This window comes from Quercus suber, unplaced genomic scaffold (assembly GCF_002906115.3).
Source record: "Quercus suber isolate HL8 unplaced genomic scaffold, Cork oak 2.0 scaffold_396, whole genome shotgun sequence".
NCBI lineage: Eukaryota > Viridiplantae > Streptophyta > Magnoliopsida > Fagales > Fagaceae > Quercus > Quercus suber.
The window spans coordinates 579948-604361 of NW_027069848.1; the positions used below are offsets into that span (position 1 = coordinate 579948).

The window sequence follows — 24414 nt, forward strand, 5'->3', positions numbered from 1 at the left end:
ATTTCTGAACAATCCAAGCACAAAACCAAAACCTCAATAAAATTCAATTCATAAATGGTAAAACCTAAATAAAAATAAATAAATAAATAAAAGATCAACCCAAAAAATCAAAACTTTATTAAGAGAATCTTTGCAATGTCGCAGGAAAAGTTTCCAATCATTCATTGGTTAACAAAAGAAAAGACAAGATTCGCTACTAGATTCACCGGCTTCGTCGTCGAACTCCACCGTGTGTCTTCTTTGCTGCCGCAAAATTCTTCAACCCTGGGAGTGTTGATGTGTAGGGAAGGCAACACGAAGAGCTTGCATGTGTTTGGATAGAGGACGGTGAAGGCAGTGGGCCTGTGGCAGAGAGGACTAGAGTGGTTAGGATGTTGAAGTTTAGCGGGGCAGGGAAAAAAATTTAAACATAAGTCATTTAGTTTTTGATGCAGTTGGTGAATATTTTTTTTATTTGACAGAAGGCTAAAATTTAACCTTAGAGAATAACACCTAAACTATTGTACTTAAAAATTGTAAAATTTCCATTCACAATTTTTATAGAATGACCTCATTTAAAAAATAAATAAATAAATAGACAGCAAATTATGATTTCACCCTTGTAAAAATTTTTGGATGGATAATTTTGAATTTTTTTTTTAATTATTATTAACGTAAAGTTGTAATTTGAAACTTACAAATTTAATTTACTTAGTTTGGGTTAAAAAGAGAGCTATTTTAAAATCCATGGGCAACGATTTTTGATGTATCGGATATATCAGTATTTAGAGAAACTTTGATTTTTATGCCATCCTAAATGTTGGTTCGGTTTGTGCTTGAAATATTCGATAGCATAGAAATCAAATTGGCCTCTAAAAGATTCATTTGCGAAGTTTTTCCTTTCCATAGCATTCCTCTTCATTTCCTTGAAGAAATCATTGAACAAATCTAACATTAACTTTCATATACCACCACAAATCAATTTCTCAACATTGTCATGCCACCATCTTTGTCGTTACCACTGCCACCACTACCACATTTGCCACCATTTCTACTGATATTGCCACCAACTATTGCCGTCATCATTCCCACAAAGAATTTATGTGCTTAATAACATGATGCTTACATGTTTTAGACCATCTAAACAGTCAAGAAAAAGAAAAAATTAGGAATTTTGAACCAAGTTTCACAAGGAATCGATAATATTAGTCTTAGAATCAATATAAGATACAACTACAGGACAGTACCATCTAAAAATTTGAATTAGGAAAAGAGGAAAAGATATGAACACCCGCGATATGCTGTCATTTCCTACTTTACACTTCTCTTGGAGAGTTTTGAATCAGGTTGCTGAATGGTGTTTCAAGCAGAAGCTGGTTCAGCTGCAGCAGCAGCAGCAGCTCTTTTCTTGGCAAAGTATTCTTCAGCACGTGCAATGTTCTTAGCAACTGATGGCTTCACCCACTTCTTTCGGCCAGGAAGCTCAGTGAGAGAACAGCCAGCGGCCTCAAGTTTCTCCTTTGCTGCTGCTGAAAAGGCACGAGCCTTTATATTAAGCTTCACACTTAGCTCCCCATCACCTAGAACCTGAAACCAAGAGGAAACAAACTAGAAATCAACATATAAATTCTTATGCATACTATAGTGTGATTCTAAAGTAAGCCATGCTCTCTAGTTTCTTCGATAATGTAAATAATGCAATAAGGATTTTGTTGCTGTCTTTCAGCTGATTCTTATGAAAAATTATACCAAATGTGTGTGTGTGTGTGTGTGTGTGTGTGTATACATTTGAAACTGTGTGTTGACACAAAAGCATGCTCTCGCAAGCGGCCTAGATCTGACCAAAAAAGAAAGAAAGAAGAAGAAGAAATTCCATGGAGTGGATGTCAATTTTAATACATGCACCAATACATGAAATGCTCAACTCCCCTTGTATGAGTGAGCAAAGCCTTATCCCAACCAATTGGGTGTTACTTACAGAATGCAGTGTGATCTATCAAGGCATAATATTGTTTTAACAAAAAACTTCAAACCTCACATCAGTACTTTATCAAAGTGAGCCTGGTTGAAGGTGGGGGAGGGGCTTGCTGTGAACCAGGGTGAAGTAGTCATTGCATTGGAAATCTACTCTCTTGTTTATGTTTTATAAAATTAGCATACAAGGAGCAACCCCATGATCCCCAAATTTGATGAAGGCAGTCTGAAGAAACGACGATAGAAGTTCACTTTTATATGGGAACTGCAGCCAATATATAGTAAATACAAGTATCATTTTGTACCTTAAGAGGCAGTTTCCTTTCTCTTCCTGAAGGGTTAATCAAACCCTTCTTCTTCAATGTCTCAAGAGACACCTCTTCTCCTTCTTGAAATCCGGCAGCTTCTATGTCTCTCAAGTTAACAGGGACATATTTAGGTAAACCAGCATGCATACCTTGACAAAAACAAAGAAAGAGAAATAAATCAATGAAATGTACATACTTATTTTCAAAAACAGAATGAAATCAACTTTTCCAATTTTGAAATGTAATTAACTATTATTGTTTTTGTTGGCCATGATTCATATTCTTTGAAGGTGCGCACCGTAGGAAACTGCCTAAATGCAAATCTTCCAGGAGCTGTGTGTGTGTGTGTGTGTGTGTGTATGTGTTAGAGAGAGAGAGAGAGAGAGAGAGAGAGAGAGAGAGAATTGGATGATCATGTCAGTTTAGATTAAATGCATGTTGTATCGTAATTATTATGTTGCTTTAGATTAGATTTATTATATTTTTTATTTTTTATAAGTACAAATTTTATTAGGAAAGGAAAATACAAGACACTCTTAACACCCGAACCATAGATTTCGGCATCACCCAGGTTTGCCCAAACAAGAAGAAGATGAAGGACCATATATCTTAAAACCATGGGACAATGAAGGAATAGGTGATCTATAGACTCCCCACTGCTTTTGCACATACAAAACCAATCAACTATCAAAATGTGCCTCAAGCGAAGCTTCTTAATTGTCAGGATTTTCTCAAGGGTTGCAGTCCACGTAAGGAATGCCACATTTCGTGGGACCTTGGCCAAGCATATGCTCTTCCAAGGAAAAGAAATGCATGGCTTTCGTAAGACTGTGCCTTGACTTGGTGAGGAGGGTAGATTAGCATAGAGCACCTCAAAAAAAAAAAAAAAAAAAAAAAAAAATCTACTGATTCCAATTCCCAATTTTGAAAAAACTGGATGAGTTGAGGATTCCAGTATTAATCTTCTCCCTCATACGGGTTACCTAGGTAAGATGCAAGGGAGGCCTCATTGTCCACTGCTAATGCAAATAGGTCTGAGAACAAGTCCTTAAGCGAGCGATCAACACACCAACTGTTTGTCCAAAACTTTACCATGGAACCATCTCATACCTCAAACTGGAAGAATAAGAGAAACAATCCCATCCCCCACATATATCCTTCCATAAACTCACTCCATGTGGGCCCTGAATCTGCTCCGTAGTCCAACCTCCCCATCCTTCACATATTTAGCAAAAATTACACTTCTCCAAAGATGGTTAAAAAAGAGCTGAGCTTTCTAATACCCTAACCACCCTCTTTCAAAGGGGAGCAGACTACCATCAATTCCAACCAATGGAACTTTTTGGTGTCACCTTTAACTTCCCATAAGAAGTCCCTTTGAAGTTTCTCCGACTTATTGGCCACATGAATAGGCAATGAGAATACTGACATAAAATAAGTCGGGATAGAACATGGCATACTCTTAATCAAGGTCTCTCTTCCTGCCTTGGATAAGTATAGCATTTTCCACCCCCCTAAACATTTTCCACCTTTTCCACTTTAGAACCCCAAATACTGTGGGCTTTGAAAGTAGAACCTAACAGTAGGCCTAGGTCAGTCATGGGTAATGAACCAACCTTACAGTCAAGTATATCAGCAGGACTCGCCATATCTACTATAACACCCACTGGGACCTATTCTCTTTTTTTTAGAACCACTTTTACTCCGAACACGGCTGCAAAGCATATATGAACACATCAAAGATAACCAAGCTGTTTGAGGGAAGCATCAAAATACTATGGTGTTATCTGTGAAGAGATGGTGGGGAATATCAATAGCTCTTCCACTATCCACCCTAACTTTAAAACCAACATTCAACCCACCATCCATTTCTCTGTATATCATTCTACTAAAGATCTCCATAATTGAGAGCAATACCAAGGGGGACAAAGAATCCCATTGGCTTAAGCCCCATAAACTGTTCAAGAATCCCATTGGGGAACTGTTAACCATAATAGAAAATCACAAGGTTGAAATGCATAAAGATCCAATTTGTTCATTTAGTGCCAAAGCCAGATTTAGAGAGTAAGAAAAACAATCCCAATTCACATGGTGGTATGCTTCTTAATATCAAGTTTGCAGATGAGATGACTCTGGGAGTACCTGCTTTCAACCTACTTTCTAGACATTCATTTGCTATAAGCATTGAGTAATCACCTGACCCAACAAAAATTCTGAGAGCTAGAAATTATATTCCCAATAACAGTCTATTAGCCAACACTTTAGGAATCAACTTATATACACTCCCAATCAAGCTTATAGTTCGAAAATCCCTTACGTTTATAGCACCTGACTTCTTCAGATCCAAGTGACAAACATGGCATTAAGGGATTTTCAAACTTACAGTGGATGAAGAACTCTCGGAAAAGCTACACAAGTCCCTCTACCATTTCCCAACAATGCTTGAAAAATGCTAATGTGAAACCGTTTGAACCTGGAGCTTTGTCTCCATCCATGTCATTTAGGGCCTCCAGGATCTCTTCTTTAGCAAATTCTCTTTCTAACCATCAGAGTAGAAATATTTATTAAAAACACACAACTGAATCCTTCACTGGCTGCTCCTATGGGTGTTGAACACCTTCCACTTCAACCTTACCAATATTATATGCTCAAAAAGGTCTCCCTTATAAGGGAATGCATATCTTTCTTGGTGGGGTTACCAAAGGGAAAGGCACTGTGCACGTCCCTTGTTGAATCCAATACAGAAAGAAAGCTACACAACAGGGTGGAAGTGCAAACATTTGTTTAATAATAATGGGGTTTACTGCTATGAACATCTCCAATTTCAAAGCCAAGCTAATTGTACAAACAACCGTAGAGCAGGTATTGAACTAAAATTTTTATGATGGGAGAACTACTTTTTCACATTTTTATCAATATAACTGAATTTGAGCTCAAACTGCAACTAATATAAAGACATCCTTTCAGGCTATAGCATTCGATTGCAACCTACTCAGAAAACTACTGAGCATGTACCCATCTTCATGAGACTCGACAAATGTGAACAACAAAAATATAGCCCGCAACTCTTTAATTTATTTATTTTATCTTAGGATTCTTTACACTTGGTAATCTCTACACTTTCCAAACTATTCAACTACTCAAAGCAGCATGGATGTCTCACTCTCTTTTGGAAGACAAAGTTATGCCCTAAAGCATTTGTAATTAATGAGAATAACCGACCAAGACAACATGAGGAGACATCACCAATACACAAATACATATTATACACTTCCCTCTCCTAAAAAAGCTCTAAATTGGGTTCTTAAAAGAAAGATGGGAAAGAAAAAGGATAAAGACTTCTTCCCTTAAGCATTTTTCCATTATTCTTTTTTTTCTTCAAGAACAAAATGAAATGTAAAATCCAACATTGCTATAAAACTAGATTACAATTATGAATCAGTGGGTTTTATGAAAAACCAATTTCCCTTTTCCCTACAGTCAATAAATCACCAGGACATAGAGCTTGCTGTAACCTCAAAATTCTATAACACCATAACAAAATAAAGCAATTTCTCAAGCACTTAACACTCAATATCATCCAACACGAAAGCAATCAAATTTAGAAATTCTAACAAAAACCCAACAAACGTAACACTCCAAACAAACAAATTATTAAAAAAAAAAAAAAAAACCAACATCCATTACCTCCAGCAATTCCTTTCAATTTGGGTATTCTCCGATAAAGTGGCATTTGACCACCCTCAAAGCCCTTCCTAACCCCAGGTCCAGACCTCGATTTCTGACCCCTCATACCGAAACCACAGCTGTTCCCTTGTCCAGCAGATATACCTCTACCTTTTCTCTTCGCCTTCTTCCTCGACCCCCGCTGTGGGCCCAGATTGTCGAGCCGGAATCGGACACTAGAAGATGATGGAGCCGAAACAAGTGCAGACGTGGCAGCTGACTGGTTCAGCAAAATCATGGGCCTTTTCTTAAATGATTGGAAGTGATATGGGGTTGGGCTTGGCTTCAAATTCTTCACACTTCCCTACAGTACAAAGAAAAAAAAAAAAAAAACAAATTATGGTTATGAAGCAATACGTAATGAAAATAATAGCTTGAGAGAGTGAGAGAACCTTGAAAGGAGAAAATGGGAAGTGAAGGGTTGCTGGTGGTAGTGTTGAGAGAGAGAAAAGAGCTGCCATGGAAGATAGGTGTGTGTTCGATGCTCACTCCTCGGTGGTTACTGGTTTAGCGGATATGGGTATGGGAACAGAAATCCTCTACGGTCGTTTTAGCCTGTATTCTGGGCACTAAGAAAGACGACCCCGTTTTAAACGACTTCGCTTCAAGCTTCGTTATGGGCCAGCTTTATGGACTGTCAGTACGCATCAAAATAACCAAACTGAATCCTTGTGCTTTGAGTTGGTTGGTATATGTTGATTTTAATCCGTTAAAATTTTCAGGATTGGGCCTACTGTTTATTGCCGAAAAACAAAATATATGGGCCTAAATTAAAATTTTAACCCAAAAAATCAAATACTAGCTCATTATTCAAAGGGATAATTACAATAAACCTATCTGTAGTTAGACCCGTTTTTATTTTACTTACCTGTAGTTCAATCAATTATACTTTACCCACCTGTGGTAACTTTCGTTAGGACTTTGTTACCCACATTTCCCTTTGCCGCTAGAAAAACAATTTAAAAAAAAAAAAAAAAAACAAACATAACAAAAATAAAAAAAAGTTAAGGTTTTTGATTGCTGAAAAACTTCTATGAGCATAAATTGGAGGAATACAAATCAAATATAAATAAATAAATAAATTCAATGGCTTCCAGAATCAAAGAACTCTATTGTAATCTAATATGCTACATTGGACCCACTAACACGATTATTGTTATGGCACTCTTTTAACATTTCCAAACAGAAAACTCAAACATGGAGTTGTATTCCAACGGCAACCAAAAGCACATCTATTGTAATCTATACAACCACCAACTCATGAAATCAAACCCATATGTTTATTCTTAACATCCGAAGGGGCCAAAGGGCAAAAAGAAACAAAAATCTCCATCCACCAAAGGGCAAGTTAGATAAAATAAAGAATACATGAGGCCCATTGAGTTAAATCCAATCAAATTGCATTAAATTAACAAACCCCCAAAACCAAACCCAACATAAAACCCAATCTCATTCTCAAATTGAAAGTAGCAGGAGAGAATCAAAGGGTTTCAAATGAGTTCTAGCAAAGGCAAGAGAAAGAATCCTGTTCGTTAATGGTGGCGATGAAAGAACCATTGCAATAGTGCAAGTTCTAGCTTTGGCCATGGGTTCCTTCAAGTTGAGTTTGGCTCCGACTGTGACTTCGATCTGCCTCTCTCTCTTTGCTATCTTATTTTCTTTGTTGTGGGTGTAGTAGGTTTGTGTTTGTGTTTCTAGGTGTGGTGGGTCTGGGGAGTTTGCTTTGGATTTGGTTTGAGATTTGAGAGAGAACAAGGGTGAAGCCGTGTATGATTTTTGTGAATGACTGAAAGTGTTTGATAGAATTTTTATGAAATTAGAGTAGAACACTTTCAAGTGTAGGATTTTTGTAAATGTTTTTTAGGATTTGTGCGAATATGAAAATTTTATTTAGATTTATTGGCTCAAGACTGTTCATACCAAGAGGAAGTGTGTTCTTCAACCCAAGCAACAAAAGCCCTCTTTGATCTTGTTTGTTTGAGTTTTTTCTGTTATTTTTTATTTTTAGAGGAGAGAGACATAAAAGTGAAGATAAAATACATTTTTATCCCTGATTTTAATAGAGGTGGGTAACGGATTGAAGTTCAGGTGGGCAAAGTGTAAAGTTTTAAACTATGGGTAGGCAAAGTGAAAATAGGCTATACCACAGGTGGGTTTACTGTAATTATCTCTTATTCAAATCCTTCACAAAATACAAACTACTAGCAAGTAGATAACATAACACTACACGTAGCTCAACATTGTACAAACCCATTGTTTAGAAGAAAAAAAATGCAAATCCATTGCAAACTAACTCAAACCCAAATTACAATATCAATACATAAATTTACGATTACTCTATGGATGGGTTAGGTTCACAATTAATTTATATTCTAGGTTAACAATCCTCAATGGGAGATTTAGACAAAAACCACAAAGATATACGTAAAAACTGCGTAAAAAGATATATTCCTCAAGTGTTTTTAGGACAATATTACAAGCCCTCTCAAGAACAAACTACTCTCTTCTTTTTATCAATTCTCTCTTCTTTTTCTCTCACATATTTTCTTCTTTGCTCTCATCCTTCCTTATATCTGCCCTGTTTTCTTCTCCAACATGAGATGTCTTATTACAGTTAGGCAGCTCTCTGTTCCATCAGGCTCTTCCTTCCTCAATGTCATGATGAATGAAGACTTTTGAGGCTTATTGTCTTATTCTGATTAGTTATCTAGCATTAAATGTGAATGTGTTGAGCAAGTGACTGTAGATTTATCAGAAAACTTCAAAAGGTGTCCTTGAATAATCTCATAAGTTCCTGAATTCTTCCTCGAAATCTTGGTAGATACATTGGCCTTGATAGTTTGTCTTATTTTGATTAGTTATCTAGCATTAAATGTGAATGTGTCGGGCAGGTGGCTGTAGATTTATTAGGAAACTTCAGAAGGTGTCCTCAGATAAACTCATAAGTTCCAAAATTCTTCCTCGAAAGCTTGGTAGATACATTGGCCTTGACAGTTCGGCGAAGTTCTTGACTTCGGATGAGGTCCTTAGTGAATTTACCATATGATAATGCACCATTTGGTCCATGGTTCGATTCATGGATCCTTTAGGGAAGCTTTCTTCTTGAAGAAGCGCGTATTGGATTTATTTTAGCCCATGGCCCAATGTCATTTGGGCCCTCTAAATCATTTTCCTACACTCTACATTGCAAATTACAAGTTTATTACAATTTTTTTCCCCATTGTTGGAACACCAACAATCTACAAGACGTGTTTGAGCCTAATTCAATCCAAGCCATTCTTAGAATCCCTATCCCATGGAGGTCCAAACCTGATAAACTGATTTGGGTCAAGGATCCCAAGAGTGTTTTCATTGTGAAATTTGCCTATAGGGTCTCCCAAGAGCTTACAATTATACTAAGCTCTTACAATGTACCTTCACTGAAATGTTGGAAGTTCAAGGTCCCATAATGAATCAAGAAGCTTCTTTGGAGGATTGTCTCAAATTCCCAGCATACTAGAGAAAACCTTATTCTAAGAATTGGGATTGTTGATCCAAGTTATGCTTTATGTGGTAAGGTAGTTGAATCCTATTCCCATATGTTTTTTTAAGTGCCTTGCTACTAGGGCTATCTCATTAAATTGAAAATGAGAATTGATAATTTCTTAATTAACTCAAATGAGGACATTGTTAAGATAATGTTGGAACCTATAAGGGCTATCTCATTAAATTGAAAATGAGAATTGATAATTTCTTAATTAACTCAAATGAGGACATTGATAAGATAATGGTGGAACCTATAAGTCATCTCTTACCATGTATCCATCATCATAGAGAGGAGGAATTTATGTGCTCATTGCATATTGCTTTCACCTTAGATTCTATTTTGAACTTGAGAAACTAGTGTAAGTTCCATGATCCGTACTTCCTTTAGATGACATATCGGCATGTCAGTTCATTCTTGCAAAGGTGGGGTGCATGGCACTTAATCTCCCTGAAAGTGATTTTAGACTCAAAGTCAGCATGAGCCTAGGAGTACGCGGTGCCTCTTAAAAAGAGACAAAGGTGTCACCACCTAGTTGTAGGTCCAGGAACCAAAGAAATAACTCCATAAAGGTCTTCCTACTAGACAAGGTCTAGAGTTAAGGTACAGGATAGGAAGAGGTTAGGCACCCAAGCATGCCCAGCTGTAACTAGCCTTTATATATCGTTGCTTGATTTGGACAGGAGGTAGATTTATCTTAAAGGCTCAAAAGTGTGCACTTGCATCTAGACCTAGGTGTAGTCTACGGGTCATGTGAGACAAATATGGAAAGCAGAGCAGACATGTGAGTATGGAAGCATAGCCATGCAAGGATCAAGTAACAACATCAAAATGTTAGCATGGTAGAGATGAAGTCATCAACATTAGCACATAAGCATGTGGATAAGTAGGCATGAAAGCGTTCAAGCATATAAGCATGTGAGCATATAAGCATATGAACATGTGGGCACAATAAAGATGATGCAATAACATCTAAATGTGTGCATGTGTATACCTAATCATGCATGCGCACATGCACATACATGTGGATACCAACCAAGATTACAAGTTTTGCTCCAAAGGATGATTAAGATCTTGGAAAATCTGGTTTTGCATCTCATACAATACACATAGCGGAAGAAACAAACACAAAACTACTTCATTTATGAGAGATAACATGTAACCTTGAATTCTAGAACAAAGAATAGAAAGCATACCTTGATGCAGTGAAATTCAAAGCCAAGACTTGAGAATACCTTTAATCTTCATCTCAATTCCACATGATGCCCAAGAAGTGTGGTCTCTCAATCAGCCTTTTTGTACATTGATTCTCAACAAAAGTTCTCCTTCTTATTATAGAGAAAAACTATTTTCTTTTCTTTACATCATACGTACTTGTTAACTGCCTTGGTAGTTACTTTATTTAATAACTCTTATTAAATAAAAACTCATTATCTAATTGGGTTAGCCTTTTGAGCCTACCTAATTGAGCTTTATTTTATGGCTTGAGATGGGACCAAAGGGAACAAATAAGACTCTAGCTCCAATGGGCCTTGGACTTTTCTGTCAACTCTTGACAAGTTCAAAATTACCATTAATTATATTTAATATCACTATATAAATATAATTGTACTCTTGGCCTTATTAATAAATTATATCCCAAGACTCTAATAATATCATTTGACCCCTCCATGAAATATCCACAATGAATAAAGTCGTAAAGAATTGTTACTTTGTAAACAACTATTTTATCCTTGAGTACCTAGTTTAATCTTTTAGTTATTCACATTGATTGAAATTCAATTTCAATAAATATAAGTTATAGTAACTCCTTACTAAAGTGGGTACCCTGAATAACCAGTTCCCATTAAGCTTATCTCAAAGGGGTATTTCATGTCTCTACATAGAGATTATGGATTCCATCTTGAGAATATGTGTTCCCTCAACACTATGTGTGGTTACCTAACATATTGAGGTTTTGATCGTGAATATTAGATCTCACTCCTGATATATCAAAGTAACTCACATGTAATGATTGGGTTCACTACCCTATTAGGATTAAGAGTCTATGAAATTAGAAGTCATGAGATTAATTATTCAGGTGATAGTTGTTGATTAAATAATTAATCTCACAGCGGTCCAGTTCAACATGTCTTAACTCTTAAGGCATATCAACATATCAACTAAAAGTCTCTACTTCCACGATCAAGAAAAATCATCTTAGTTGATGTGTTGTAGTCTTCACAAATGAAACACCCAATTTTCATTACCGACTACGGACTACATTTTGAGTTTACAAGGAAATTGTGATTTATATCTTTTATGACTAAATCACATAAATCATATACAATGCATCTTAAGGACTATGATAATGTCCTATTAGTTCATGTATAAATAGTCTTATATAATTAAACAATTTAATTATTTATGTCATGCCAATAAATTGGATTTTAGGGCATAAACCTCAACATAAGTCTTATGAGGTGGGATCATTAATTGACATGAGTCTTCCTTGCTTTGTAGATGTCTTCTCTTTATTAGATTTAGGCTATTTCTTGCTCACTCCCAAGTGCAATAAATTGTAGCAATATAATTCTCCCGAGTTTGAACCACAAGGAGTGGGGTAAATTCAAAGACAATATAATTAAACAACAATTTGGGTGAAGAAGAAAAATACTTTTGCTTGGTGATTGTTAACAAGAATAATAATAAAAACTGATTTAAGTCAATAATGTAAATACTAAGGTATCGGGGTGTTTTCCTATATCGATATGAAATTTTTTATGATCTAAGAAAATATATATTTCATAATTGATTATTTTTATACAATTAAAAACCTATGATTCAGTTGAACTAAGACAATTCAAGAACGTATGTTAACCTAGATTAATAATGCAGTTAAAATAGTTTTTAGAAAAACTCATTCACTTTAAAACATGATTTCTATTTGCAACTATTAGAAATTCATCTAGACAATAAGAAAAACATAATTGAACTTATTGAAAGTATGGAAGAACTAATACATCAAAAGAAATTTAATTAAACAATCAAATATGTTGTTGTCTAAAATCTTAGAAAGAATCACATTGAATATTCATAGCTTATAGAAGAAACATAACCCCTAGCCCTAGCAAAGAGTTTAGGCTGTCATTAGAGAAAAGAAAAATACAAGTTTTTTCTCTGCTAATTTCGTTCTCCATAACCTCTTTTCCAAAACCCTAACATAAACGTGTACAAAGAAAAATAAAACTTTTACTATTTAATTTTTGTCTAGATTTACAGTAGCAACTTGTGAACTAATTTTGGCCTTCAAAAATTGTGAATTTCGCAAAACTCAAAACTGAAAAGTTGTAGATATTTAAGTCGCGGTTCTAACACATCTATCTTTGAGGCAATTAGATTTTTGAGGAGAGAGATACACCCAAAATACTGATCAGTGCTCAAATTTGATTTTTCCTTTTCAAATTCCGCCTCTTTGATTTCTGCAAGGGACATATTTTTATATAATTGGCATATCCTTTGAAAAAACACACTTTACTTGTATTTGGGTAAATCTAAGTAGGTTCAAGATGATCATTACAAGTGGTACATTGAAAACATGAGATTATTCAAGAACTGCTCAAGAAAAGTGTAATTTGCAAGTCTCGATACCTCCTTGATAGAAGCTCAATCTGTCGAGATTTATTAAATCTCAACACATGTCTCGATCTATCAAGCTTACGGGATTCAGGCTATAGCTAGTAACGGTTTTATTCTAAAAGGCTATTTGTTTATGGGTTTGTATAATATTTATTGGACTAGGAAAGTCCAAGGTTTGTATATACCTATTTGGAATAGGAGAGCCCATTGAGCTTCTATTTAAACAAGGAGGTGAAAAAAGTAAAACCTAACCCTAGAAAGCTTTATAAGATTTTCATTTTGAAACCATAGCATCCTCCTATAGAAGAAAGAGTTCTTGCTACATTTCTTGTACGCTTTTAGGTTTTGTAACCAAGCCAAGTCTCTCACACCACCATTGAAAATCTTATTGGTGTTTCTATATGAAGCTATTGCAAATCAACTACATCAATCAAAGGGTTGCTGTGGAGTTAGTCACGTACTGGGATTCATGCAAAGGAGTTAGTCATGTATTGGAATCCGTGCATCATTAATTAGTCACGTACTGAGATTCGTGTATTGAACGAAAAGATTGCCATTACAATACAAGTCCAATTGGGTATTGGGGTAAGGGTTCAACTATAGGTTGGTATTTCAGGATAGACTAAAGGGTTTGGTAAGATTCATTATACTTGTAACTGCTTGTGATTGATAATAGTGAATTTTTGAGAGTGGTGACCTTAAAATCACTAGTGGGGTTTTGCCTCAATGGTTTTCCCCATTCGTAAACAAATCATCCGTGTCAAATTTATTTTCCGTTGCATTTTGATAATTTAGTAATTTGTTTGTGCTAGCATGCTATTGAAATTTGATCTAATTAATTAATTAATTACAAGGGGTCAATTCATTTTGCCTCAACAATTTCTTTCCTTATTTGAAGCTTCCAAACATGGTAAATGACCCAAGCACTCCAGTTGCACCTCCTTAGACATTTAAGCATGGTCCTTTAGCTCATCTTTAATTCTATTTTAGCCTCCATTCTCTCACAAACTCTTATAAACTCATTTTTTTCATATGATTTTCTGAAAGTATAGAATTATTCACAATGAATGACATCTTATTCAAAAAATTATGTAAAGATAAATAATAGGGACTAATGCAAATTATGGCATAATTATACAAATTAAGCATAGTAATAAGGAAATAACGCCCACATAAATATATAACATGTATACATTTTAAGGTGTTATCAATTGTCTTGATTTGCATTAATTAAGAACTTTACATCTTTTAAGGCTTAAAAGAGATTTGATTAATTAAAGTTTGATTGACTTGACTTCTGATGTTACGGTTTAGATTCAAATCAATTACCTTAATTGCATTAAAGTCTTTTTTGAAATACTTTCCTTATGTTTGAATAGCCAATTAATATCAAATGCATTGAATACTAATTGACTATTGACTTTAAGTTTAGAAAGTATCTAAATCAAGTTTAGAAAGTATCTAAGTCTTTTAAAGTTTGAAGGGTTTTCCCTATTTATCTCTAAGACTTTTAGTGGCCTTATTAAGCTCAAGTCAGAATTAGAGAATGGATGAGGGAGAAGAGAAAGAGAGAGAATTAGGGTTTAGGTAAGAAAAGGAAAGAAAGGAGACATTTTAGGCATTTTACATTTATTATCAAACAAAAAAGGAAACAAAACTAATCAAAGTATACATACTAAATGCAGATAAAGCAAACAAGGAAAGACAATGAAACATGACATTAATGGCAAATAAAATGGAAAAGGCAAGAAATCTGATTGAGGCCCAGATTGGCATACTCATAAGAAAGGTGTTTACACATTTTTTTTGCCAGTGTACATGCTTGAGATTTGTAAGGTTGAAATTTATCAACTATCTTGTTGGCTTTATTCCGTGCCAATTTACTTGTAATTTAGCACTTAGTAACTCTGTATTTAGGTGAGATTCATGTAAGGGTAGTGTGTGAAGAAAGTGTGAAGAAAAGCTCAAGTTTATGCAAAGAAGCAGAGTTTCGCGGCTAGGACTCGCGACTGGCAAGCCGTCAACTGCAGGCACGTGAGAAGCACAAAGGGGAGCTGAAGGGTCGCGCCAGCAGTCACACTACAGGACAAAAGTCTCAGGCTAGCCAGGCCATTACCTCGCGACTTGAACTCGCGACTTGTACAAGCCACGAGGCCAAGCCGCCAAGTTACCCTATTTGGCAAAAACTGTCTCTTCATATTCCAAACACACACCACTATATATAGACCCTTATACGCATGAAATCAAGAGAGCTTCCAGAGAGAATTTTTGTGAGAGAAACCCTAGAGAAAAATAAGATTGCCTCATCCCCAATCTTTACCTAAGAGAGTCTACAAATTCCTCTACTTTCTTCCTCTCCATTGACACATCCTTGAGAGGTTCTTGACCAAATCCTTACCTCACCACACCCGCGTCTGTGAGAAGGTACATTTGGTGCTAAGGGAAGCAGTTTAGAAGGAACCAATGTCTATTGGTTGATGCTATGATTTAGTAGTGGAATCTGGTAAGCTAAAGAAGAAATAGGTTCGGCGCAACCTCGTTGGAGCAAGAAGCTTGGAGGGCTTAGGTACACTGGATAGATTAGGCTTGGAAGGTCTTCTGCTGTTCATATATCCCAACTACATTCTTTAGTAGATTATTTACCGCTTGGAGGGTGGCGGAGAGGTTTTACACCGAGAGCTTCGGTTTCCTCTTCAATAACACATCGCGTGTTGTCCTTGTGTTTGCATCTCTCTTCCTTTATCTTTGCCTGTTATTTTCTACTGTGGATGTGATTATGATTGGCTTAGATTGTTTATCAATTCTATGTTTGGCTTATGTTCTTGTTTTGCACATTAATTGTTTGATATTAAGCTTGAGTTGATATTTTGCAATTGGGGGTCTAAACATTCAAGGGTGTTTTACACACATATTGAAATTTCAATTGGTATTAGAGCGGGTGCACTTGTTGCGGTTTAAATATCTGAGTGCGATCTGAGACCCCTTGGCTATGGATGCTGCTGTGAAAAGGGTCATGTTAAATTGTGGTTTAGGTGTTTGTGATAATGATTCTATAAGTATGTTTGAAGGGTATTCTAAAAAGGAACTCTTAGAGTTAATTAAATCCAAGAAACATGCTAAAGATGTTCGTTCACATGCTGAAACACTTTGAAAATAAGAACCACATTCTTCATAATAGTTTATGTGAGTCTAATTCTTTGATTGAGAAATACAAAAGAATAAATAGAACTTTGTGTGAAAAGGTAGATAATCTGAAAAAGAAAATTCAATCTGATAGAAGCATGAAAAATAAAGATGAATTTCTATTTAATGGTCAAGAATGCTTGTCTCATGCCTGTTTGTTTGTGCACACCTCATTGAAGGTTTTTAACTCGTGCTTATGGTATCTTGACAATGGATGTTCTCGTCATATGACATGAGATAAATCATTGTTTAAGACTTTTAAAGAGAAAGCCTGTGACTACGTGACTTTTGGTGATGGGAGCCATGCTCAAGTTCTTGAGAAATGGACGGTTGAAATACTGGGATTACCTCTACTGAAAGATGTGCTATACATCAAAGGATTAAAAGCAAATCTCTTAAGCATCACTCAAATATGTGATGAAGACTTTCTTGTCCAATTCTCAAAGAAGGGGTGCATAATCATTAATGAAAAAGGGATTTAAGTCTTGAAGGGAAATAGGACTACTGATAATTGCTACGGAGTAGTTCCTACGGCACCTATTTTGTGTAGAAGTGCTCGTGTTGATATACTGAAACTTTGGCATTATAGGTTTGATCATGCAAACTTCAAACAAGTATGTAAAGTCTCTAAACTTGAGGCAGTTGAGGGACTTCCAAAGTTTGGAAATGTGGAGAAGTCTATATGTGGAGCATCCCAAATGGGAAAACAAACAAAGGCAAGCCATCACAAGGTGAATGTGATTGTTACCTCACGGTGTTTAGAGCTTCTTCACGTTGATCTAATGGGGCCTATAAGAACTGAAAGCCTAGGAGGAAAAAGATACATTATGGTGGTAGTTGATGATTTCTCAAGATACTCTTGGGTGGAATTTCTTAGAGAAAAGTTTGAAGCATGTGATAAAATGCAAAGACTATGCAAGAAACTGCAAAATAAAAAAGGAGTTCCCATAGTCAAAATTAGAAGTGATCATGGGAAGGAATTCGAGAATGCTAAGTTTGAGGCTTTTTGTGAAAAGCATGGTATCAAGAAGGAATTCTCAGCTCCAAAGACTCCACAACAGAATGGGGTGGTAGAAAGAAAGAACTGGGTGATCCAAGAGATGGCAAAAGTCATGCTTCTCAACAAAACCATACCATAAAAATTCTGGGCTGAAGCTATGAACACATCACGTCACATTGGCAATAGAATCTATTTCCGAGCAAGGACAAAGAAGACATCATATGAAATATGGAAAGAAAATAAACCCAAGGTGAAGTATTTTAGAATATTTGGGAGCACATGTTACATTCTGAATGACAGGAAAAATCTGGGTAAATTTGATGTTAAGAGTGATGAAAGAATATTCCTAAGATACTCCACAAATAGCCAAGCCTATAGAGTGTACAACAAGCGAACTAAGACAGTGATGGAATCAATCAATGTGGTCATAGACGACACTATATCAGAAAAGGAAATTGAGGATGATGGAAAGGGGCTCAAACTCAAGAAGAATGAGAATGATGGTGATATGTCCCTAAGTGATGATGCTGAGAAAGAAACACCCAAAAAGGAGTCTACACCTCCTATATCAAGAAGAGAGACAAGATCAACACAAGAAGTTTCAAGCCCACTCACACCTTCAGAAGTTCAAACTCCAATTTCTCGTGATGAGGAACTCTCAACTTCTAAAAAACCTTCATCAAGATTGATTCTCAATCACCCATCAAGTAATATTATTGGGGATGTAAACGAGGGATTTCGTTTGAGAAAATGACCAAAGTATAGTGCTAACCATGTGACATACAACTGTTATCTTGCTCAATTTGAACCCAAAAAGGTAGAAGAAGTATTGAAAGATGAGAATTGGGTAGAGTCTATGCGTCAGGAGCTACATCAATTTGTTAGAAATGATGTATGAGAATTGGTTCCAAGACCTGAAGATACACATGTGATCAGCACCAAGTAGATTTTTAAGAACAAAACAGATGAAGATGGTGAAGTTGTCTGAAATAAGTCTAGATTGGTGGCTCAAGGGTATACTCAAGTGGAAGGCATAGATTTTGATGAATTGTTTGCTCTGGTAGCAAGACTAGAGTCCATTCGAATTCTCTTGTCCATAGCATGCATCATGGATTTCAAGTTGTACCAAATGGATATGAAGGGTGCCTTCTTGAATGGTTTTCTAAATGAAGAAGTATTTGTTGAGCAACCAAAGGGGTTTGAAGATCCTCACTTTCCGAGTCATGTGCTAAGATTGAAGAAAGTTTTGTATGGGTTGAAGCAGGCACCAAGAGCATGGTATGATTGTCTCACCACTTACCTATTGGATCATGGATTCAAAAGAGGTCAAGCAGATCAAACTTTGTTTGTTAAAAGGGATGAAAAATACCTCTTTGTCGCTCAAGTGTACGTGGAAGATATTGTTTTTAGATCCACAATTGATCAACTAGCTTATGAATTTTCGGAAGAAATGAAAAATGAATTTGAAATGAGCATGGTGGGAGAGTTGAACTACTTTCTAGGGCTTCAAGTGAAACAACAGAAAGATGGAATATTCATTTCTCAAGAGAAGTATGCCAAAAATCTTGTCAAAAGGTTTGGCCTGGACTCTAAGAAACATACCTCTACTCCCATGAGTTCCTCTACAAAACTAAGCATTAATGCAGCCAGGGTTGACGTCGATCCAACACTTTATCGAAGTATGATTAATAGTCTTCTCTATCTCACAGCAAGTAGGCCTGATATTGCATTCAGTGTCGGGATATGTGCACGGTTTCAAGCTGCCCCTAAAGAATCCCAATTAATAGCAGTGAAGCGAATCATTCGCTATGTCAATGGTACATCTGAGTATGGGATTTTGTATACAAAAGGTTCGAATGAATGTTTGGCAAGATATTTAGATGTGGACTGGGCAGGGTGCATTGATGATAGGAAAAACACTTCTAGTGGGTGCTTCTATCTTGGAAATAATTTGGTTTCATGGATGAGCAAAAAGCAAAATTTAGTATCCCTTTCAACGGCTGAAGCTGAATACATTGCAGTAGGAAGTTGTTGTGCACAATTGTTATGGATGAGAAAGCTATTGCATGACTATGGAATTTCTCAAGACACTATGTGTGTGTTCTGTGATAACACCAGTGCCATAAACTTGTCAAAGAATCCAGTTCAGCACTCCAAATCAAAGCATATCGAGATCCATTATCACTTCATTCGGGACTTGGTCGAGGAAAAGATAGTTTGTCTAGAGTTCATAAATACTGACAATCAAAAGGCAGATATATTCACCAAATCTCTTGATGGCCCAAGGTTTGAATCCTTGCATAAGACCATTGGTGTTGGTATCATTCCTTAAACTCAAATCTCTTTGTGTTTTTGTTTGATTTATTTTTGTTGCTTGTTTTCTTATTTCAAAATGTTTTTTCATTGTTTTTGATCAATCTTTTATTTCTTTTATGTCAAAAATCCAAAAACACATAAAAAGTAGAAATTCCTAAAAAGTTTGATCGGCTTAGTTGAGTTTTTGTCTCAAAGCATATTTTGCCTTGTACATTTGTCCTAATGGCTTTGTACATTTAACGAGCTTAGCTTGTCTCTTATACGTTCATATCATTGTGGAAGAAATTTTGAAATCTGTGTGACTGTTGTAAATAGATCTTCAACCTTGTCATGAATGATTAGTGAATGGTTTTGTCGATCTTGAGACATGCATAGACTTATGCTTATATATCTCCCCACTTTTATTTATTTACTACTTTACTTAAAGAGCTCGCCAAATTGTAAATCTTCAAATGAAAAGAGATATTGAGCTGCAAAAGCCTGTCGCACATACTAGTATTTGACTAGGAAAAAGGGAAAGCGACCAAAATAAAATGCATGATGCCCAAAAAGCCAAAGACTATCTCATCAAATTGAAATATTAAAAATTTCAGGCATCAATCTCACAATGAGATTTGTTTATGTGGAGCAAAATGAAAAGCTTCAATGAATTGTACTCAAGTTTTTGTGGGAGGTCATATATGCATACTTCTATAATTGAGATGGGTCACATTATCTAGTGTTAGTTGTGTATGCTTTGATTAAATCGATCGTTGAAGCTTTACATTAGACTAAGGACTATCTCATTTTTGATACCCACATACAACTCACAAGTCTATGTTAAATGAATGCTATATTCATTTGTATGATTGTACTTGTTTAAATGTGTTTTTCACATACTCAATCTTTGTTGATCAAATACAAAAAGATTTTTGAGTGTTTTAGTTTGTTTTTGGAAAATATTTCGTTTTTACAAAAATGTCAAAAAAAATTTCAAAAAAACAGCATTGCCTTGTTTTGGCGACTCAGTCGCGGGTAGGTTCAATCGCATGCTCTAGTTGCGAGCTCACTTCGAGACTTTTCGCGACTTATTGGCAAGTCAAGGTCTCAGTCGCGAAAAGTACTTAGAAAATTTTTCAAAAATTGAGTTTTTATAATTTTCACGGCTTAGTGTGGCGACTTGTTCGCGGGTGGAAGGTCTAGTTGCGAAAGATACTTAGAGATTTTTGGAGCTCATCTCGTGACTATTTTGCGGGAAGACCTTCCAATTGCGAAAAACACTTTGAGAAATTTTTCAAGTCTCTTACCTTCACAGTGTTTCGCGGCTTACCATGGCGACTAACTGGCTGTTGGATTTTTGTATCTCATACAAAAACACACGCAGCGGAAGCAACAAAAAAAACGGATCTACTTCAATCATGAAAGATAACAGTTGCCTAGCCACGTGTGGTCTGTTGGAGGAATGACCTTACTAGGCCCGAGTTCTGTTTGGGGAGTTGTATCCGGAACTCAACAATGGGCCACGTGGTCCAATAGCTACCGATGTATTTTTAAGCCTACAAAACCATTAAAGCCAAAGTCTAAGAATCATGATAATGATTGAATAAATATACAATATGCATTTGATATGATAGCTTTGATTAGTAGTTGTAATAACAATTGAAATAAAGTAGTATTTATTGAAAGGTAAAGTAATCATGTACCCAATGATTTATATTTAAAGATATGAAAGCAAAGTCACTTATCTTTATATGGTTTATAGCTCCCAATGTGTAGCATCAGTGAGCTGATAGGATTTTAGCAGAATGCCAATGGTAGAGACTAGTTAAACTTGCCCCTCTTATCATGCATTTAAATGAGTTTAGGCCTTGGTTAATAGTTGTAATAGTAGTTGGAATAAAGTAATATGTATTTAAATATGAAGTAGTCATATATTCAATGATGTAAATTTAAAGATATGGAAGCAGGCTTATCTTTGATGGTTTGCAGCCCCAGCGGTATAGCTTCTGTGAGTTGATAATATCCCAGCAGAGTGACCCAGCGGTAGAGAGGCAGTTTGCCATGATAACTTTAAGACTGAGGGAGAAAAAGGGGTGCAACTAGAGGGAGAAGAGTATGCCTAGCTGTGTGTAGGGGCTGGTTAAGCTTGCCCCTCTTGTTATGCACTTAAATGAGTTTTCCTCTTGACAATGCATTTTAGTTGTTGTGAAGTTATGAATAGTGTTGCCTTCCATGAGAAGGGCTTTTGTATGGAGTACTTGTGCCTTTTAAGAGAAGAGCTTTATGTAAGATGGATTTGTGCCTTCCATGAGAAGGGTTTTGATATGAGATCTTGGTGCCTTCTAGGAGAAGGACTCTAGTAATAGAAGTTAATGCTTCCATGAGAAGGGCTTTTAGTATGAGTGTTTGATATCTCTTGAGAAATGTGGAGATGGTAAAAAATATAAATGTTTTGTGGGATGTAGTATTCATAATATGTATGATCTATAGAAATATAAGAGATATGAAGGTTAAGGATAGTAAAAATATGAGATTATAACGGCTGGAGAAGTTGTATGGATTGCTTTTCTAGAGGAAAGATATTGTAAGAGAGTATGGAGATGTGTTTAGGTATTTAGAGTTAGAAGCAGTAAGATAGATGTGTTTTCTGAATATGGAGAGTGAGAGAATGAGTATAAGAGAGTAATGGTGTTGTAGTGTGTTTAACAAAGCTGTTGGGATTTTCTTCTAGGATGTATAAGGGCTTATGAAGGGCATTTATGAGCTAAGGGCTGAAGAGTTTAGTTCCTAATTTAGAAACTAAAAAATGCAAAGGCTCAGAACTTCATCAAGAGCTTCCAAAGATTATTAGAGGGAGAAAGAGTAGAGAAGTTTTATGAGAGAGTTGTTCTTCCCCATTGGTGTACCCCTTGAGGTGTTCATGAAAGGTTCTCTCTAACTGAGTTTAAGGGGGGTATTTTAGCAAATAATCTCAGCCAAAATCTATCATAATTTGCAATGAATCTTTAGAGAATCCATCCTAAGATTTGGCCAAAAATGGTAGGTTTAGCTTTAAAATGTTCTTGCTATTTTGGGTAAGAGCTACTAGGGAGAAAGTAATAGAAAAGGAAAGTATTTTGGCAAGAAAAGATAGTTATTTTAGTTGGTTTTGGTTTTTAGCCAAATGAGAAAAAATCAATAATGCTCAGGTTACTGAGTCAGCTGTCACAGTTGTTCTGAAAAGGCTGCCCCAACTGTTAGGAAAGTCTATGACAGCTATCATGAAAAAGTTGTCCCAGCTGTTAGGAAAAGCTATGACAGCTATCATGAGACAACTGTCTACTTTGGGCAGAGGCCAATGAGGTTAGATGGGTGATTTTAGACTGCTAGAGATGTCATTTCATGAATTTGGCTGAAAAATGGTAAGATCTCTTTCAAGAGTATCTTGCTATTTTGGGTATAATAACTGGTTACTGGGATTTCAGCATTAAATAACTGATGATATCACTTCCAGCCAGGTGTCAAGTGCTGAATACACTGCTGTGTTCAGCTGTAAATGTTTGCTTTTTCAGGTGTTTGTATTTTTGGTGCAAGGTTGTATTACAACACATTTCTAGTAAGTAACAAAAGGATTGGTTAAAAGTTAATGCAGCCTTAGAGATTTATTCAAGATCTCATTATGTTGTGACATAATCTTGGTGAGCAAGAAGAGTATTTAATGTTCTACTCTGACAGCTGGTAGAGAAATATATGGTCTAATTGGGATAGATAGTAGCTAGGTATCAGAGATATCATGAATATTTTGTATAAAGTTGGAGAGAAAAGATAGCCAATCAGATTAGGCCATGTGTTTGAGTTGGATTTTAGCTTAAAGTAGTAATGAGATTTATGTAGAATAATATAATGAAGTTTCTAAATTTGTATAGCAACAGCTGGAGATTGAATGAATTGTTATTTTCTCAACATTCAAATGGCTAGGAATATTGAGCATTTGTCACATTATGAATATTAAGTTTCAGGAAAAGAGCAGTGGGAATTTTATCATCTAAAGTGCTATGTGATAAGAGATGCTTATCATATGTTACCATTACACACGGACTCATCAGAGTTCAGGGAGTTGGAGAAGACACGCCAAGCAACAGTTTTTTTTTTTTTTGATCAACTTTAAATTGTTGGAGCTTTACTAAACATACCTCTTGGCCTTCCAAACCACGACTTCCAAATTTCCCAAAGAGACTTATAAGTTTGGTCATAAGCTAAAGATGAGATTGAAATTTCAATATGTTGTAAAACACCCTTGAATGTTTAGACCCCCAATTGCAAAATATCAACTCAAGCTTAATATCAAACAATTAATGTGCAAAACAAGAACATAAGCCAATACATAGAATTGATAAACAATCTAAGCCAATCATAATCACATCCACAGTAGAAAATAACAGGCAAAGATAAAGGAAGAGAGATGCAAACACAAGGACAACACGCGATGTGTTATTGAAGAGGAAACCGAAGCTCTCGGTGTAAAACCTCTCCGCCACCCTCCAAGCGGTAAATAATCTACTAAAGAATGTAGTTGGGATATATGAACAGCAGAAGACCTTCCAAGCCTAATCTATCCAGTGTACCTAAGCCCTCCAAGCTTCTTGCTCCAACGAGGTTGCGCCGAACCTATTTCTTCTTTAGCTTACCAGATTCCACTACTAAATCATAGCATCAACCAATAGACATTGGTTCCTTCTAAACTGCTTCCCTTAGCACCAAATGTACCTTCTCACAGACGGGTGTGGTGAGGTAAGGATTTGGTCAAGAACCTCTCAAGGATGTAAAAA

The 24414-nt window shown here is 36.0% G+C and overlaps 1 protein-coding gene across 1 annotated transcript; it reads right to left on the reverse strand.

Annotated features, from left to right (window-relative positions):
- Positions 1–1163: 1163 nt before the first annotated feature.
- LOC112033369 (large ribosomal subunit protein uL15c) lies at positions 1164–6555 on the reverse strand. The gene is made up of 4 exons (XM_024066172.2): positions 6380–6555; positions 5949–6291; positions 2259–2410; positions 1164–1566 (listed from the first exon to the last, which is right to left on the reverse strand). Exons 1-4 carry the CDS (start codon positions 6446–6448, stop codon positions 1342–1344), a joined length of 789 nt encoding a protein of 262 aa, XP_023921940.1. The 5' UTR covers positions 6449–6555; the 3' UTR covers positions 1164–1341.
- Positions 6556–24414: the final 17859 nt, after the last annotated feature.